At 36.8% G+C, this 20377-nt stretch overlaps 1 protein-coding gene across 3 annotated transcripts in view; it reads right to left on the reverse strand.

Annotated features, from left to right (window-relative positions):
- Window positions 1-1913: 1913 nt before the first annotated feature.
- Window positions 1914-20377, reverse strand: part of mroh1 (maestro heat-like repeat family member 1) — a 32005-nt gene continuing 13541 nt past the window's right edge. Inside the window, exons 15-43 of one of the 3 annotated variants that reach the window (XM_083554639.1) lie at window positions 19706-19850; window positions 18955-18998; window positions 17471-17612; window positions 16918-16970; window positions 16703-16807; window positions 16409-16528; window positions 15788-15910; window positions 15499-15645; window positions 12920-12946; window positions 11992-12114; window positions 11065-11144; window positions 10225-10363; window positions 9557-9652; window positions 9372-9476; window positions 8637-8772; window positions 8086-8198; window positions 7630-7782; window positions 7366-7520; window positions 7089-7254; window positions 6595-6800; window positions 5609-5746; window positions 5330-5444; window positions 4677-4823; window positions 4244-4432; window positions 3621-3770; window positions 3329-3463; window positions 2859-2961; window positions 2662-2727; window positions 1914-2263 (exon numbers count right to left, since the gene is read on the reverse strand). In XM_083554639.1, coding sequence (XP_083410765.1) covers window positions 2187-2263; window positions 2662-2727; window positions 2859-2961; window positions 3329-3463; window positions 3621-3770; window positions 4244-4432; window positions 4677-4823; window positions 5330-5444; window positions 5609-5746; window positions 6595-6800; window positions 7089-7254; window positions 7366-7520; window positions 7630-7782; window positions 8086-8198; window positions 8637-8772; window positions 9372-9476; window positions 9557-9652; window positions 10225-10363; window positions 11065-11144; window positions 11992-12114; window positions 12920-12946; window positions 15499-15645; window positions 15788-15910; window positions 16409-16528; window positions 16703-16807; window positions 16918-16970; window positions 17471-17612; window positions 18955-18998; window positions 19706-19850 — 3498 coding nt within the window. In that variant the 3' untranslated portion in view covers window positions 1914-2186. The remainder of the gene's footprint in view (window positions 2264-2661; window positions 2728-2858; window positions 2962-3328; window positions 3464-3620; window positions 3771-4243; window positions 4433-4676; window positions 4824-5329; window positions 5445-5608; window positions 5747-6594; window positions 6801-7088; window positions 7255-7365; window positions 7521-7629; window positions 7783-8085; window positions 8199-8636; window positions 8773-9371; window positions 9477-9556; window positions 9653-10224; window positions 10364-11064; window positions 11145-11991; window positions 12115-12919; window positions 12947-15498; window positions 15646-15787; window positions 15911-16408; window positions 16529-16702; window positions 16808-16917; window positions 16971-17470; window positions 17613-18954; window positions 18999-19705; window positions 19851-20377) is intronic. The other 2 variants (XM_083554638.1, XM_083554640.1) reach the window with 2 other exon arrangements.

The following is a 20377-nucleotide window of genomic DNA, read 5'->3' on the forward strand; positions in this document are numbered from 1 at the left end:
ACAGTTTTTTTTTTTGTGACGCTCATCTGCCTTTGCTGGATGTGAACATTTGTGACACAACATTTGTTTAGCCAGTTGTTTTGGGTCATATTCGATAGCAAATCAGGGGTTAAAAATACCAACTGAGTGTACAGAGACAGAAACAGCCACATACACTGATGCCAATTTTGGCTACCAAAGGATTTAGAAACATGCAGCATGCTTCTTTTGCAGAGCCACTTATTAGATCTATGGAGGAAACCAAGATGTCTGCTTTGTCGAGAGAAAACAGCCACCAACAACAGAGCTGCTTATTAACCTAAATGCTAAATCCAGCTAATTTTGCAGATTTGACAATAAACAGGACATTGTATGTTCAATGGAAAACCAGCCAAGCTAGAGAAATGTTAGTCACAGGCCTGTAATTAAGGATGTGGAATGTTCAGAAAGGACAAGACAGAAGGAAAAAGCGATACAGAAGCGAGAACTTAGAATTTAGTGCTGGTTGCTGAATGAAAAGTAATAAACTACACAAAAAAACTCATGCAGATAATGAACATAGTGAATGATGGTTAATACCGTCTAGCAATACTAATAAGGGAATACTGACTTGTAGGAGCAGACAACCCACAGCTCTGTAGTGTTGAAAGATTCACAGGGTATTTGGAGGATGTGATAAACTGCAAATAGACTCCAAAATATGTCTACAGTTAACTGCTACAAGTCTTGATCCAGCTGAGATGCATTTCAACTCTTTTTAACAGCTACAGATTAACATTAAATGTTTAGAAATAAATCTATGCTCTACATGTTAATAGATACTTAATCAAGAATATGTGGCTGCAATATAGAAGTGTAGGATATAAAAGATCAGCTGTGATCCAGAATGAATACATTAGTGCTGGGTGTGCTTTCAACAGCTTTAATAAATCACCCCACATTCCATAATCATCCATAAAAAAGTTTCTCTCAGACAAAAAAAAAACCCAAAAACAAAACAAAAGACAAAGTTCAAAGTAATTATCAACAAATCTAGACTCGAATTCAACAGGACTGTACAGTCAGTAAGTGGCAGTCTAATGAGTCCAGTTTATTGGAGTTTAGAGTTCTAGGTTGGATAGCATTCATTTCAACATAAATCATGATAATAATATACACATGGAAATCACAAAACCTGCTTATCTGCACTAGATGCATCAACAGTTGTAATAATGATTTAGTATTAATCTTTGTCTATATCTCATTGACCAATATGAAAATACTGCTGAGATTTCACTGACAGCAGCTCGACTGCATTAAAAATGAGTATGAAACGTTCACTGTTCACTGCCTTAGTTTACACTGTATGTTCGACCCTTATAGGATTTTGGCACTGTAATAGCCTGGTGTTGCAAATGTAAGTTTGTCTATGTGCTCTGCCTGGAGTCTAGAGGAAGCCCCACACCAATATGCTCACCTAAGAAGATGAACTAATTTTGCTACCTCAAATGCTTTATGCTACAAAAAGGACACACTTACATTTGCTCAGGGCACTATAGACACTGTTTTTGAATGGTAGTTTGCTGCATCCTTCCTTTTACTTATTACTGTGTTTTAGTTAGGACACATACTATATACACATACATATACTACATAGCCTATTGAAATAAAGCAATACCAAAAGAAAATAAAAACACTGGTATTATTCGGTCAGCTCAGGCGAATAGTAATTATAAACAATGTCTAGACTGGACAATAAAGACAAATTATTTGAAACCTCAAATCTCTCAATATTTAAAGGGATTCTGTCAGCCTTACAGCTTTGACTGCCCACTACATATAATACAAACCCTTACAGATCAATAGGCACACAATATAAATTATATATTATATATATATATATAAATAATGGTAAGATATACAGAAGCCAGTCAAGAGGCTTGGAAAATGCTGACAGGTATGTATGTATGTATGTGTATATATATATATATATATATATATATATATATATATATATATATATATATATATATATATATATATATATATATACACACACGTCAAAATTGTCCAAGCCTCTTGACTGGCATTACAGAGCTTCTGTATATCTTACCATTCTATCAGTAGTGCACAGTCTTTGGTCACTAAAAAGAATAATTCAAGTGCAACATATAGGCTATTGACCGTTGTAACCAACAATAATAAGCTTAGTTAAGGAGTGGGAATGTTCAGTGAAAGTGGCCCATGGCTTCTGCTGCCTTTGCTCGTACCAGAGGATCTGGATCCTGTAGGAGCATGACTAGAGCTAGAAGAAAAAAAGCAAGGAAATTTGTTATGTGACGATCTCATGGATCCAGTGATCAGAAAGCCTGCAATGTTTTTTTTTCAGCATGGGAAATGCATACTTGATTGGAAATTTAAATTCAGAAATTGGCTTGCCTCGTGTTTTTACTGTGTGCATCTGTTTTAAATGATGTCTTTGTCATTTTTATGTACTTTTTTGCCTGGAGGTAATTCGGGATGGAATTCTCATTTTACATCACTAATAAATAACTAAATGTGTATAATTACATAAAATGACACTGCAGTTTCTGTATTACTTGAATGCAATATAAATGTCACTAGTCTGATAACCCTGTGGTAATATTTTTTGAAGGACACCATAGTGAAGGAAAGTTATGTGCAATATTTCATATAAATTACCTTTAGTCACCTCCCCCATATTCATATGAGAGAAGTGCTCATGAGGCAAATTTCCCAGTAGAAACCCTAAAATTAAGAGAAGCACCCAAGCACACATGAATATTGAACTTTAGGAAAATTTTAAAAATTTGTGTACAAACCTCGACAAGGACAGACACAAGAGTATCTTTCATATTTTTACTATAAAATTATCCTACCTATAAACATAGCCGCACTTGCTCGTATCTCTGCCCAGTTGCTCTTGAAGAACTGAACGACTGTGAGATGGTAGAAATTAAGCATTCCTGGGAAGTCTTGAATCTTTAAACAAATAAAAATAAAAATTTGAGTCAATTAGAAATAAAAACATAGGTGGAGGGTATAGTAAAATAAGTAACTAATCCAAGCTGCACTTTCATTCAATGGAATGAGGGAGCGTTAAAGCCAAGTTGGTGTTGTCTTAAAGTTAATTTGCTCCAATGACACCTTTCCCGCCAACTCTTTTCTGAGACCCTGTTACAACATGAAGGTTACACACACGCAGGATTTGACCATAAGAAATAAATAATAACCAGCATTTGAAAACAACTCTATGATGTGCTGAGATGTAGGCTGGCATCTAGAAATGAAATATTTAACAATGCACCCCAACCACGATAATAAAATTGTCTGACATATAAATACTTACTAGGTATTTGACAAGGTCGTTGAGGAATTCACCATAGTGAAGGGGCTTTTCCTCATGGAGATGGTTCAGAAACATGTTGTTGATCTGTTCGGAACCCAAGACAGGAGCGCACTCACGCATGGCATATTTACATGCCTAAAAAACACAAACGCACAAATGGTTTATCACCAGTTTTTGCCAGCGTTTGTTCATTTTATCCAATAAAATTCGAAATTGTTAACAGGAAAGAAACAATGGAATGAAGCTGGTGGCAAATGTATGTCCTCAGGCATGAACTCTGTGAAACACTGACCTTGATGACCTGTGCATTTGGATCACTGAGGTGCAGAAGCAGACTGACCAACACATTATGAATCTGGTCTTTAAAAACGGGTTCCCCTAAGCCGAACTTTGACAGGTTTCCCAAAAGCATGATGGAAGCACAGCGGATCTCATCGTTCGTCTAGAAGTCAAAATTTTTCACAGATCACAGATTCAATAAAAAATGTATTCTAAAGCTTGTGGAATGAAATTGTGTTAAGCTGATTCTGTACACAGCATAAAATCTTCAAGTTGTTGAAGGTGACTGTGTATTTAAATGATGAATACATTTGAATGTTTGTAATAGCAGGATGAATACATGTATATAAGCAAAATTATAAACAAAGTCATAAAATAACCCACAATAACACAATGTTGTCCATCTCCATCTTTCTGACTCTTCTTGTTGCATAATTGTTCAAAATCCCTTTTATTTATATTTATCCGAAACTGTATCATTGCCATTAGGAAATTATGCTCTAAAGCTGTAAGAAAGATGAAGATTGAGCTAAACTATGTAATACTGCTGCATATTTGCATATCCTTGTAAAAAGAAGCTAATACATAGTGCATTCCAGCAAATCCCAGTATATCCGCTCTGTGCTATTCACTCACATTCTCCAGGGAGGGTTTAATCTTCATGAAGATGTAAACAACCAGCATGTGGACATTTTTCTCATTCAAATAGAGCAACACCTTGGACATGCCAGACATTGCCTCAAGAGTGATGAGTTTCCCCGGGTCGTCCTTCTCCTCCATCCCCGAACTCATGGCTGCCAGCAGCTCCTTAGCATATTTATTCACCTAAACATGGTGAAATGAGTGTGTAGTGAATTCTCAGCAGACATTACTGCACTGTATCATATCTATGGCTCTTGCATTACATTAATAAAAATGCTGATACAAATATAATCCAACTGGCTTATGTTTACATAAACACATGTCTTCTATGGGAGCTGGTTGTTACACCATTACAGACTCAGCACTTTTTAACACGATGAATAATTGCAGCCTTTCTCAACTCGTACTGTAGGTCAGATCCAAGTACCTTCTCTGGTGAGCCAATGGCGATGTTCCCCAAGCCTCTGATAGCCAGCATACGAACAGTACAACATGGGTCTGAAATTCTCTCCATCATATTGTTCATTAATACATCAATTATCATCAACTCTGTCACCACATGATGGTTAAGGAGCTTGAGGGAGGAGGGAAAGAATGAAAGAGAGAAGAGAATTGTGTCAATTTGTAGTTGTAAGAAATTGCCATTCACGATTTTTAGACCTCTTTCAAACCATCAGGATGTAAATATAATTTAACTTCGACTTACTGTCACACGAAGCCAACAGTGTGTAGCCCAATTATTCCAAATTGCTTGTAATTTCCCCCTCACTCACAGTCTCAGCCTGAACTTTTTAGGGAAATAACTAATTATTTGTCACCCCTTTTTTAAAGATGGTAGACAAGATTATGAAACACTGTCTTGCCCTAATGTCACCTCATAGTCAATATATGTATATTCATATCTTATGTAAAATTACTTGGTAATTAATAATCCCATTTTTCTTCATTTGTTTAATTCCATATTGGTGTTTTTTTAGGTAGAGTGATTGCTTGAAGAAATAATATATTTGGGGGATAAAAGCCGTTCTTAATTCTTATTGCGTTATAATTATATACCAATATAGCTTAAAAAAATCTAACCTCAGAGAAGAAAGCTGTGACTGTGATTCTCTGGCACTCGTAGATGTTGCTGAGGGACGGACAAAGGCTCTCCACTATAGCTGGGATGCGTGGACCTGCATGCTTTGCCATCGCTCTGGAAGAGAGAAAAAAAAAATTATAAATACACAGTGTTCATACATCATTACTCCTCACTCATTATCTTAACCAGCTAGCATTTCAAATACTAATTATGCAGTAAACTAATTTGGTCAATTAAAATGAAGAAATGAACATTTTCAAGTGCTTTAGGCACCATACCTGGAGAGAAGTGTGACCCCTGTTGTATGCTGCTGAGAGTCCTTCATCTTGTCCCACACTGCATCCTGGTCTAGCACCTTAACTACAACATCCAGATGAGCTCGAGCCAGCAGGATGCGCAAGGCTTCAACTGCTGTACTGTAGGGAGAACAAACAGTAACGCTTGCCACTTACTTTCCATACTGAGTCAGTGACGATGTGTTTACGGCAAAAAGTTATAGAAATTACTCATGTCCTAGTCGATAATTCAAAAAGATGCGTTTGAAAACATCTGATAAAAACAAATGATATTCTAAGAAAGCTAAAGTTTAAAAGGGTGTTTTAAAATGCTGTGGTGAAAGAATAAATATCTCAGAAATGGTCTGCAGGCATGTGTTATCCGAACCTCAGTGAATCCTATCCATACCAATTATTTGTAATGCATTATTTATTTAGACAAAAAACAAATGATCTCATTTGTCAATTTACCTTTCATTTCTTCTCACCTATTTGGTCACTTGCTGATTCCTAAGACAAAACACTTGCTTTCTTTCAGACAAGGCAGTAACTACATCCTTTCTAAGCTGCTGTTTAGTAGCATAACACACGTGGAAGAAAGAGCTATCTGCCATCTTTAGCATACATTAGCTGCCCATGGTTGCCTAGTGGCACTGTGACTGAGAGAGTAGGCAGAACGTCATCCCTCTTTCTCGGAGAGAATCCCCAATATTGCTCCCTTGGCTTTTCTCTACAGAGGGTATTACCAGGATTAAAACTTGAGCACTCGAGATAAAAAGACAAATGGCAATGGATAGTTTTTATATTCCTCCAGCTGTTGGTTGTCTGAACATATGATCGATTTGTCGTGTTATATATGATCATGCACTGTATTACATGGGCGAAACACAAATGCATGTTTACTGCTAATTAGTGAATTAGTCTGCACCAGCTTTAGAAACTCAAAGATTTTGACTGAATGTACCCACAGCTACACTGAGATGACTCACCCACAGACATCAAAGTTAATGATGGTGCTTTTGCTGGGGCTTTTACTTTCTGCTCTGATACTGTTGCTGTTAATATCCTTAGGGAGTTGAACCCCGACACTGGAGCCCATGCGCACCAGCAAGGCACTGAACAGCTGTGGGAACAGACGGACCACAGCTTCCTCAGTGTGTCCATTCAGCATCATCTCACGCAGGGCACATGTCATCTACAGATCCATAAATATACACACAATTAATAACATGGATGCAGTAATGCATCTATATACAAACAAATTAGCATTAACAGAAATGCACATTTGCAAACGAGAATAATTATTATAGCGATATGACTGCATCTAAATTCTTTTGTAGTATTGTTTTAGGCAAAATGACTACATTTAAAACTGCTTTATTATACTGGCTGATGTCTAAGGTGATAATTACACCCAAAAGTGCAAAGGGCATGGTTTTGTTTTCCTCAATATCCAAACACACACAAAAAAATATTCACTCACCGCTAAAGGTTGATTGGTGGCTACTTTGGTCATGCCTGGTTTCAGCAGGGACTCTTTCTTATCCACATAGGGTACAATGACGTTCAGCTTCTCCATGATCATCTCCATGATTTGCCGGGCTACAGTGCTGTCAGCTCCCAGAGCGATCCACATCTCACTGCTCCAACTGAAAAAAAACACAAAAACATTCAAGATCCAGTCTGAGAACACCCCCGCTTGATGTGAATAAAGATTTCATCCACCATAATGCGGGAAAAAAGACTGAATATTCTAGTACCTGTCGAAAGGAAGAGGATATGAAATGAGCGTGTTGATGACCGTCTGCAGGTGCTGTGTGGCAAGGATCAGGATCGATTGCGCAACTGCTACCTTCACCTGCTCTTCGGTGATGTCCTGAAGCCGAATGTGCAGCACCTCTAACATCTCTGGGACCTGACACACAAACATGCACAGAAATAAGGAGTCATATTTTTAATATGGCTTTTGACCTCTTTAACGTGACCTTTTTTTGCACAGAGGGGGAATAACTAAGTATCATCACCAGGTCTTGCAGCATTGCCCCTCTGTTTTTGAGCAGAGTGTTCAGAATGACACTGGAAGCTCTGGAGCAATTTGACTGGGAATCCACTAAACCTTCAAACAGCATGAAGATCAGCGAGTTTAGCTGCTGCTGAGGCAGACGTTTACTGATGATCTGCCACAAAATAGAGAGATAGAAGAGAGAAACTTGCATTATAAATAAATCATGCCATGTAATATTAACATATCAGGAAAATGATAATTATGTTATAGTCTAATTGGACACACAATTAGGGAGCAACACTGATTTCACAGTGTCTTATTTTAGTGGTTGCATATTAGTGCATAATAGTTAAGAGAAGAAAATATAAAGAATATAACAGTCATGAAGGCAAGCAGGCTTTTTTTCAAAGAATTCTAATAACTAATGCATTAATGTGTTGTAGAATTTACATTAAATACAGTATATATTCATTACCTTTGTGAGTTCGGAGCAGGTCCTATAGAGGACTGAAGGGTCAGGGTCATTTAATTTCTCTCTCAATGTTAATAAACTTTCAATAGAATCATCTTTGTAGTCCAGTGAAAAGCCTGAAGAACACAGCATGAATAAAGAAACAATGACAGGGGGTCAACTGTAGTTTACTCATATACGAAATCATAGTCCATGGGCTAACACATAAAACTTAAGCAAGAACTTGAATCCAAAAACAATAATAGTTTAAGGAATTGCAAATAAAATAACTTAAAATATTCCTCAGATTAACATCCAAGTCCTCTAATTAAAGCAGCTGTTATACACTGACCAGGCAAAACTTTATGACCACATAAATAACGTTATGCCTGGTCAGTCTATGTCAAGGAAATGACACAAATAAATGCACTAACAGTGAAACTAACAAACATTGAGAAGTAAAAACAGAAATTACTAATGCTGGGAAGATTGCTGAGCTAATGATCACTAAGTACAGTCAATTCATATCACGCATAAATAACACAGGTGGTATTTTTATGATTATAGGGTCTTACCTTCATAGCGCAGCTGAATGTGTAAAAGTGAGTAAATGCAGTCTATGGCTGCTGTACGCACTGCTGCATTGGGGTCCGTACAGCGTGGGGCCAGACGCCCCAACAATGCACCAAGGTTATGGAATGCCACTAAAGTCTGCACAAAAATTCAGATAATGTCTGTGCTATACAGAATAAAGTGACCGAAAAAAATAAAAACGCCTATGAATTAAACATCGAACTAATCGGCTGACCAAAATGATCAGCATCATAAGTCAAGAGCATTAAATTCATTTTAACACAAATTACTACCAGCACCTTCTGCTGCACCACTCCTACTGATGCACTACCTTTCAAAAGACAAAAACATTTTAATAAAGGCTTATTGTTAAAATATAGCAATAGTGACATTTATGTCCATGTTTTTTTCACTGAAGGTTTTTTTATTATTATTATTTATTTAAATAAAATTCTATCTCCATAATTTTTTGGGAAACCTTCTGAGAATCTGTGACCTGTTAGCGTTTGGCTAATGCTATCTTATACAAAATATACATTTCTCAAAACAGAAAATATAAATAGTACTTACTTGATTAACAGATTTCTGGGTCACAATTTAATTTGCTATTAATTATCACTATCAGTATCACTAATATTTATTGGATATTCTAACACAGAAGTCGATAAAAGTGAAAAAAAAAATGACAAAAATGCCAAACTATTAGGATAAGTATGTCACATGAGTGTATGTCACACCTTGACACTGAGATTGTCCAAGTAGAACTGAAGCATCTCGGCTGTAGTCCTCATTGCTCTCTCACGCTCGTGGTCCTGTTTGGCACTCAACCAACCCTCTATATGCTGGTTGGAAAAGCAAAAGCACTCAGAAATGATCGTTTAATAAATTTAAGACTTCATAAGATGTGTGAACTTCTGCTTACCTTGAACAAAGTCTGAATACCATCTGGACTTAAATCTCTGGCCAGAACACTGCAAAGCAGTTCATGAAGGGCACTGAATGTACATGCATATAAGGCCTGAAAAACAAAAGAAGCTGTTAGCTGCTGAAACACACATCTGGATTCCATCGTATGACCCATTTCTTATTCTTTTTAGAGGAAACCACTGTAACAAAATGCACACTACTGCGGTACATTGGTGTCAGACGTGTTAAAGCGATACATGCTGTACTATATAATTAGATTTGGGACTTAGATAACAGAGAGAGAGAGAGAGAGAGAGAGAGAGAGAGAAAGAGAGAGAGAGAGAGAGAGAGAGAGAGAGAGAGAGAGAGAGAGAAGAGAGAGAGAGAGAGAAAAAAAAGGCAAGACAAATGTATTTATTTTATAATTTTTATTAATTTTTTTTATATAATTGGTTATAAGTATAACCAATTTCCCCAAAACCAAAATATAAAATCACCTGACTGCTTTAAAGCGAATCTTTATAAATGAGATGAAAAACAAAGTCACTGTGAGTTTTCAAAACCTATTTTACTTTTGATCATCATTTATATTATAAAAATTTGCAACTACCACAACCATTTATTATTTTCAAAAACAGTCAAAAATTTAAAATGTGCGAGTGTCAATCCAGGTTTTATTCTCACCTTTCGCTCCTGGGGATCAAAAAACTCTTCGTCTTTGTTTTTTTCAACCATTTCCGATGTAGGAAGCCCAAATACACCATTTATACATGTTTTTAGCATGTCAAAATTGTAATTCTCAGACAGTGGTGGATCCAGAGAACTGAAACATTGAGTCAAGATTATTTCCAACATTTTTTTAGTGTAAGGTTTAAAAAAAAAAAAAAAAAATTCAGTTCTAGTTACAACCTAAAAAATTTATTAGGTTTTTATACATTTTCCTCTGCCAGCCAGTGAACAGTGGCTTTGGCCAATCATTCATGTTCTCCACTTCAGTGGCAAAAGGTTTGTGGACACCCATATTTTCTTGGAAGGCTTTCAATTGTATTTTGCAGTATGGCTGTAGGGATTCAGGTACTATGGTCAGTGTGGTCATGCAATAAGCAAGGAGACCTAGGGGTCTACCTGATCCATTATGGGGATGTTTAAACATGTCAAGTTCTTCCAGTACCACCCACTTATCCATGCCTTCAGGAAGCTTGCTGTGTTTACAGGAGAACTGTCATGGTGGAACATGTTTTTGCTTGGTCCCTTTGGTCCCATATTAGAACATCCTATACAATCGTGTGCTTCAAATTTTGTGAAAAAGAACCACATATGGGTGTGAGGGTCAGGTGTCTGCAAACCTTTAGCCATATTGTGTATTTACACACATTCACACACACACAAATTCTAATGTAAAAAAGTTAATATCAAAGCAGCTCTTCACTTAGATTTATAATACTAAAACTAGTATATTAGTAGGTTTAGTATTATATAATAAATTATATAAATCTAGGGTCAGGGTTACTCTTTAAAGGATACTTGAGGTTGGCACATGTGGTCATTACAAGGTGGCGCACTGGAGTACGCATGGCATCGACTGGCTCCGCCTTAATGAAATCCTAGTGAAACAGAAGAAAACACAAGAGTTCTCTGGACAGACTGACAGCATTTTATGACAAGTTATTGTTTCTAAACCTCATATACAATGAGGTGGCAGGTTATTAGACACATCAGTCACTTCTAAATAGATTATACATTCCAGCACATAGGTCACGTCATTGCACTCTTTGCTACAATTCAGGCAGACTACATTTACATTTACATTTGCGGCATTCAGCAGTCGGCCTTATCCAGAGCGACGTACAAAAGTGCTTTGAGTCTCTAGCAATGAATAAATCTACACTGGTACGCCAGATTACAAACTTAAAATAAATATAACTATTGAATTTTACAATTGGAAAGTGCTGATTTATGTGTTTCAGGAAGAGGTAGGTCTTCAATCGTCGCTTGAAGATATTGAGTCAGGGACTCAATATATCAGACTAGTATTTCTAGCATTAATAAGCATTCATCTCAGTGTGCAGGTAGCAAAAGGCAGGCTCAAGCATGCTTCTAACATCCAGCAGTGATTTTATATTCACAAGCATTTCCAGAGTTAAGTATAAAAAAAACTAAAAAGCTGCCAATGATGGTGACTACAATAATTAATAATAAAAATAAAATTTTTTTCTGGATTTTGAACCTATTAGACATCTTGGAAATGAGAACAGAGCTGTATCCAAACTACAACTGATGCATGTCCTGGACCTTAACCTGGTTTGTTCATCAATCGATGGGAATGATTTGTCATTGGTAGGCCCAAAAACTATTTCCTGATTCAAACCAATAGAGCAATACTGTGAGCACTCATGTAAATAAACGGCTTCACGATCAAGTGTTTTAACCGATGTCCCACAAATCACACACCATCATTATTCCCATGAGTTCCTGCTTGCGGGTGAAGACGAATCCCTGTTTGTGAACGCAGGTATTAATGGCTTTTGCAATCAGGCCAATACTTTGAATTAGACTCAGCTTCATGGTCAGGTCCTGTTGAGATTTTAAACACAGTGAAAGACATAAACAAAGACTTAATTACAAAGGTTGGTCACTTTACACACCAATCTTTTAAGTAAGCCATACTCGTATTAGTGCTTGGACCACATCAGGGTGGCATGCCACAAGTTAACACTTGTTTATTCGGTACATTTCTTCTTAAAACACTCAAAGGTTTAAATGAAGACAAGTAAATAAATTACTATTTACTTTAATACAAATAAATGATATTCGCTTTCGAAGGATTTCCACTTATTTAGCAAATTAATTTTAGCTTTTCAGTTCAATCTGAAGCATTAATATAATCAACTGTTGATAGAGTCAGAAAAGGCAAATCATAACCCTCCACCTTAATATGGTGAGTAGAAAGACAGATTAAGTAGGTTGTGGAAGAAAGTTAAAGAAGCCAGTCCACAGAAGCCTACAGAACCATCAGTGTGATAATTCAGTAACAGAAAGTATTCAGGGGGTTAGTTACAGATATTCATTCTTAAACCTTCTGAACTTCTCAAAGCCACAGAACTAAGTTTACTGAGACACCAAGAGGAGATCTACAGATAATTTAGTACTCCTCTAAATAAACATCTAAAGGTCTTAGGGTTAAATGCATCTTCTTTGGAGAAACTCATTTACAAAGACACAATTACAATGTTTATTTTATTTCATTTTTACTTTAATTTGAGAAGTTTAGAAGTTCATGCTCCTCAGATTTTCATTGAAGGCCTCAAGATTAAAGATAGTTTAAAGGATGAAGTTGATTTTATACAGGTCAGAATAAGAAAGAGGCTCCTTATGGTACCTTAGTCTCTACTTTAATTCCAAGAACCTGTGCAACATAAAAGTAATGTTGGAGTTTAAAGTACAACACAATATACTGTATCAAGACAACACACTGCATTTCATTAATAATGTACACTATTGTATTGAGCTTTACAGTAAACGGTTTACAAATCATATAAGGTTAAAGTATGATATTTAGCACATCTAATGCAATGTTAATATTAGATAAAAAAAAAATAAATGCAACAGAAAAATGTTCTTGTGTAAGATTTGTATTCACCCTGACAATCATTTCAATACTGGCTGTGTGCATACACGTATATTTATTATGCCAGAATATAACTGATAGTGAACTCTTAATCAGGACAGGCAAGTTACCTGTTAACTTACCTTTTTGAAACAAACAATATAAGAGTATCCACACACACACACACACACACACGTGCCTAGCTATCGATAACTTTAATGCACCAATAATCTCCAAATTAACCAAAATAAGTTTCGTATTTTGCGGCAATACTAGGCACGTTTACATGGAGCATTGTAATCGGTTTAAAAGTCCAATCCGAATGAAAATGCTCCATATAAACTTAATCAGAGAAAAAAATTCCCAACCCGAATGACATTGTAATCTGTTTGAGAGAGATGGGATAAACTTTTCTATAAACCGAACAAAATAAAAATTCTTTAAACCGATTACTTGCAGAAGATGTACAAAAACTTTTTTAAACACAGAATTGATTTGCCACAACACGGTATTCCGCACAGTTTCAGAGTTTGTATAAAACATTTTTGACGGACTCTTCTTAGGGGGCAGAAATCCCTCTACCAGTCCACACAAACGTGTGAATGACCGGCGACTCAGGCGAAAGTTTAGTTTCTATTCCAGGTCACTAAATTCCAGCAATACACCTGCTCCAACCAGTCCTTACTACGGACCCTTATCCACACGCTTCTGCTTTTCGGAGGAGGGAGGGGTAATATTGAGATCCTAATTAGAGATGCACAACCACCAAAAAATCTCAGCTTCCTGCACCTGTCTTTTCCTCATACCTTCCAGCAGTAGCACGCATACAAATTCATGCTGTTGATCGATTAAGAGCAAAACTTCACATAAAAATAGCGCGCATAAGAAATAATGGAACTCCACGTTGACAGGAATAAAAGGTGTCAAACAGGATATAGGCTAATGTGCACATGTCACAAAGTTATTCTAACTGAAAGCGCCGGCACACACAAACACCATATCGGATTAGATAACATCTCGAAAACAATCCACAGAATCTTTGTATCTGAATGATTTTAATCGGAATGACAAAAAAGGGTACGTGCAAACTGGAATATCTTCTGAGAAATTCCTTCAGTGCTTTCATTTCTATGGCTGCTGTAAATATACATGCCTTTTTTATAGACAGGTCATTCATTAAAAGGCAATGATAGGAACAAGTAATAGAATTATCCACTTGGTGTAAAATTCAAGAATAGAAAAGTTTTTCTCCTGGTCTTCAATTCTTCAATAGTCCAATGTTAATAAACCAAATCAATTGTCCAAAGGTGACATTAATAAGAGAATCTGGTTAGCAGGGTAGTCATGGCTTCTAGCTAGCACACATGGACAAAACTATGTTTCATGTCACTATATCATGTACAAAACATTTACATATACTGAATTTAGCAGACACCCACAGCGACTTTCATCCAGAGAGACAATTCTCTCATTTACTGAACAGTAGAGGGTTAAAGGTCTTGCTTAAGGTCCAGCAGTGGCGGCTGCTGTAGTGATTGGATTTGGTTGCACTTGACCTTTTGATCAAGACATCATCATAACCACGGAGTTACCCGCTCTCCTACTGGAAAAGATACCTTTTCATTTAATCCTTAACTGAACTTTACTGATAAGATGTTTGTGAAAGGAGATCAGCACTGAGCCTGATTCTAAGCACAATGACTACTACAACATTTTCAATCAAACAAATAAAAATTTTAGGAATAAAGTGTATCATTGCTCTTCGTAACTTTTTAAAAATGGGCCTTTTAGAGGACTATACCTCAGTCAGGATCTCATTGACATTAGGTCATTCAGGGTGAGTGCCAAGCTAAGCATGGCTGCTTCTCCAGCAGACACTGGTTTTCAACTACAATACGAAACCACAGACGTTTTTTTGTTCCATTTAGGAAAGAATTACGACTCTGAGGTGTACAGTGGTCTGACTAACTTTTTTTTTTATTTTAATAACAAGTCATGCTTTTTTAACTGTCTAGTTACAAAATGGATGCTTTAAATCAAACTGAATTTTGTAATAAAAAAAAATCTAAAGCAAATCTTTATGTAATTTTACACCTCGTTTGAGCCCTTTCACATAATAAACATGATTAGATTAAATATATTTATAACTTATAAATAGTTAAATAGTAATAAAAATTTTTAAATTCCGTTATGTAATAAAGTGTCTGGCAGGGTATGATTAGGTAAGGATAGGGTTTGTGTGTGTAGGAGTTTGAATATCAGTCAATGAGTTGCGCTTTTCAGAGTTAAACTTAAAAAAAAAAAAAAAAAAGATCCATTCGAGCATAATGTGTAGCATCTGTTAATCCTACCTTGGTGTTAAAGAGCTTGCTGATGTTGCAGAGTATGTCATTGTCGAGACGAATGAGAAGCTGGTCCTCTGGAGCGTTCAGGGCTACGTAGCCATAACACATAATCAAAGTGCTCTTCATCTTCTCTACATCCACATCATTCTTATCCTGCTTGACAAGACATCCATAAAATACAACATTAGCAGTAATGAGAGCAGTAATATTTATAACCGCACATGTCTGTGAGCCCTTTATTGATTTGTTTGAAACATTTTGGTTTCCTCTCACCAGACAAGCCAGCAGAACCTACTTTGAGCAAGCTGAAAATCCCAGAGGCTTTCTTGAAGGCATCAGATTTCCCAAACTCGTAAAGCTTGGCCAGAGTGCCATCCAAATGACTGCTGGCACAGAGCCCTACAGCCATCGCTACTCCCTGTGAAACCAATCACTCCCAGTTATTCTCATTATTACATATTAGTAGATTTTAAATGCTTGTATAAGTATCCCATTTCCAAGCAGTGGTTCGGTGCAATCATCAATATGCACCATTCTGCAATTAGAACTGCTGGGCTGCATTCTCTGATCAAATCTCTGTAGAAAAGCCATACTGTTGACCAGGACTGAGCCTAGCCATGGCCTCTCCTTTTGCAAATTAGCAGCCAGCTTCAAACACATTCTTGTCACAAGACCACATTTCTCTGAGCATTCCTGATAGAGTGAAACAAACACTCAAACCATGTGCCTTTAATTGAATGCTCAAACAGGAAACTGCACTAAAGGTCACGTCAAACAAGTGAGCAGACGAGCCTATGGCTGAGATTACAGCATCTGGAGTGCTTAAGACGATGTATGAGAGGCCAGACAGATGCTGGCAGATAAAAGAGGTAAAAGCAAACAGAGCAGCGTGTGTAATGTGTTTTCTTTGCCGTACCGCTCGCTCGGTGGCGTCGTTATGGCGGGTGCTGATCAGAATCTCCTGGAGCTGTTTTCTCACCAGCTCTTTATTGGAAGACTGCTGCAGAGCCACACCGATGCACTTATACAGGAAGCTCTAGAACGGGTAATAGGTATCAGTATGAATAAACTGAGAGGATGCTGGAAATAATTTGTTCATATTTACAATTTGTACAGGTCTCATTTGAAGCTTGATTTTGTACAACCCATTCCAAATGCATAAACGTCAAGGTATAGCAAGAATAAGAAGATTAACATTAGCAGAACTGACCTTCTCCTCTAAAGAGTTATAGGTTGGAAGATATTGGGTTGCCTCAACCGCCAGCTGACAGCACCACTGGCCATCATCAATGGTGACCAGAGTTTTAGACAGGAACTTTCCCAAGACAGCAAAATAATCATCATAATATACCAGAGACAAGCAGTTCAACAGAAAGCAAACAAAGGCAAACTCATATAATTTTCTAAACACACAGAGCTACTTACCTGAACGAGGCTGTCTTCCCATTTCTTTTTGTTAAATGCATCTGGTGTGGATTCTAATCATAAAAGTACGATTAGTTTTGTGAAAGAGAACACCTCGTTAGAGATGGTGTGGCAAAATAAATGTGGCTTACACCAAGCATTAAAAAAAGAATGTTATTTAAACCATATACTTTTATGAGAATGTTAGGAAATGTAACATTTTCCTCATTAAAATGACACAGGCTCGCTTGTTGACATGTCTGGCAGTCATATAAATTCACATAGGAATTTGTTTGTTTTCGGAGAAATGCGTGCTTTTAGCTAAGGCCTCACCTCAACAGACATTATGAGAATACTGTTTAAATTTATAAGTCCTCTGTGGGGAAAAAAATTATGCTAAATAATAGTTTAACTGTGAATAGGACAAAAATTGTAGTGTGCCTCATAAATAATATGTATTATAGCTTATGCAGTCCAACTTAGCCTGTTCCAAACTGGAGCAGATTTGTTGAATTTGCATTGTTTCATACCGACACTTTCAGCCACAGCCTGAAGGTTAAACTCGAACACTCACCTTCCAGATAGCTAAGGAGTCTTGGGACCTCACTCTCCCATAGTGCTTCAACTTTAGGGTTAATGTTTGGACTGATGGCATTTAGAAGACTCAGTGAGGGAGCACCGTGACCTCGATACGAGAATGGCATGGAGGCATTCACCTAGGACAGCAATCACACAATCATTTTCACATTCATGTTTTGCTCTATTTTAAAAATACACATGATTAATAGTGGAATGACGGACAGATGTCTAATAAAAAACACTGTACATACATCTGCCAAATTATTTCTTCATTATTAAAACGTTAGATGCAAACTAATTAATCAACAAAATGGTGCATGTTGTCAAGATGGGTAAAGGCTTGCCAACATTATCATTGTGGTTACTCAGAAAAAAAAATAATGTGAAAGAAATGATGAATTAAAGGAAATGTATTCTAAGGGGATTTTATAAAGGGATTGGGATAATTCAGTGAAAGCATGATTCTGTGGTTAGTGAACCTCTTCTGCATAAAATTGCACACTTTGGATTACTGTCCAACCACAACTCAGTTGTAGCTTTTTGGCAAATGCAGCCAGGTTTTCATGGCTACTTCAGGGCACTCCATGGTCCATAATGTCATGTGTCCTAGCAAAGTTCTGTGCCTTTATTTTAAAGAAACAGGTTCTAAACAGGTTCACTTTTTTCTTATTAAATTTGTGGATTCTATAATGTTCTTCAAGCAGATTATTTGCTAAAGAAATGTTATATATCCCTGTCGGTCAAATACAAGGTCATGGATGACCACCATTAAATGTTTTTAGATTTAACAGTTTCTAGACCACAGCAAAAAGGTGAGATTTTAATTATTGCTGGGTAATGTATAATCATTGAGCACTTTATTAGGAATACCATAATAATTTAAAGTACAGCCTTCTTTTGCTCTCAATTCTTAATGGCAAAGATTACACAAGGTTTTGGAAACATTCCTTCAAGGTTTTGGGAGTTGCTGATGTTATTAGATTGCACAATTCTTTCAGACCTTTCAGCTACACTTTCATTCTGTGAATTTTCTGTTCCATCACGTCCCAAAGTCAGTCTATTGGATTCAGATCTGGTGAATGGGAAGGTCACTGAAGAACACTGAAGTGATTTTCATGTTTTATGAAAGAAGTTTAAAATAATTTTTGTATTGTCATACATTATCATACCGGAAGGAGCTACTAGAGAAAAGTTGAGTAGAGTAAAATTTACAAGAGTAAATTGTAGCCATAAAGGGATGCACATGATGAAATGGACTGTGGCACTTAAGTAATGATTAGTTAAGACAGATTGAGTGAACGGCTTCAAACTGATTCTGACTTTATCGTCTATTTTAGTAAACTAAAATCCCAGGCGATAAGCAGTTATATAAACACTATTAAATTAATTAAATTAATAGCATAGACATTGTTTAAAATTATGAAGAGCACCAATGATTCTGGAGAAACAGAATTCTGAAGATGTTGTACAGTCACTTACCAAAAGCCTTATCATTAGTATATATGGAGAAGGAAGACTGGAACCTATAGAGACAAAATAAGTAAAATAAATAAAATAAATAAAATAAATAATAATAATAATATTAGATAGATAGATAGATAGATAGATAGATAGATAGATAGATAGATAGATAGATAGATAGATAGATAGATAGATAGATAGATAGATAGATAGATAGATAGATAGATAGATAGATAGATAGATAGATAGATAGATGACAGAATCAGCAGCAGTACAGACAAGGATAAGACAGTAATCATCACTCGATGAAAAAGAACTGCATTTAACAATTAAATAATCAATAAGAGCACAGTTTAATCTCTGCTGCTGTGAAAAATAATTATCCTTCATCACAGAACTCCAGACCTATAGTCACATGATAAATATGACTTCTGGTTTGACTAATTAGAACCAGACAGCACTGGCCAGCCAAACAAATGTTAATAGAAACAAAATGTCTGTAAGCGAAATGTTGCTTCCAAAAAGAAGTGGAAAAAAGCAGGCAAAAAAAGGCACCTGGCCAGAGCTGTGAGCGTCAGAGTGTGTTTATGTGATGGCCTGGTTTAACCGGCACAGGATAGCTTAGCCAGTGGAAAAGCCCTCTGCACTTAAAAATGTCTGGAGCCGCATTCATCGATGACATCATGATTAGGTTTATGTGCATGTTGTTGATGACGTATGTGTTTGTGTGCATGAAAAGCATGGTGCATAGTTTGATTATGTCCCTCACCTGGCGCATTGAAGTTGATGATGAAATTGGGTTCCTGGGCCGATCGCTTCTTATTAGCCAGCAAGATAAGGCTCTTGCAGAGAGGTGTGGTGGCATTGAAGTACTGACTCGGGGTCAGGTAGCACAGCAGCATCGGCCACAGCACCTACAGCACACAAACTGACTTGCCAACTTGACTTACACAGTGCACGAAATCTGCTCAGGAAAGGAACTTAACTGACGACAAATAGTTGGAGTAGATTTAAGTGACATGTTACTAATCCAGAACAAAAGAATAGGATCAGTGTCCTATATAAAGCACCTAGAAACAAAGTCACTAAAAATAGCCCGCTCTGTCTGCACACTAAAACTCTCAAAGTGCCAGCGTGATGACAGAGTTCCGTCATCAGTCCTCTGTTAATGTTGGGAGCTATACAGGAAAAGAGCTGACCTCTTCCAGAACAAACACACACAGACACTGCTATTATGGGTTGGGGCTGCTGATGCTGGCTGAAGGTTTACAGTTTACGGTTAAACGTTCATGACGCTCCTTCCTTGTGGTGTCATACAGATCACAGTGTCTTTTACCAGGCTAAAACACTGATCTGCAATTCATACAGAAGTGCTTAGTGAACTTGTTATCATGCTAATCTCGCTTCAGAGAAAATCGCTCTTTGTGTTTACATTCCAAAG

This window comes from Silurus aristotelis (assembly GCF_946808225.1).
Source record: "Silurus aristotelis genome assembly, chromosome: 1".
NCBI classification, from domain to species: domain Eukaryota; kingdom Metazoa; phylum Chordata; class Actinopteri; order Siluriformes; family Siluridae; genus Silurus; species Silurus aristotelis.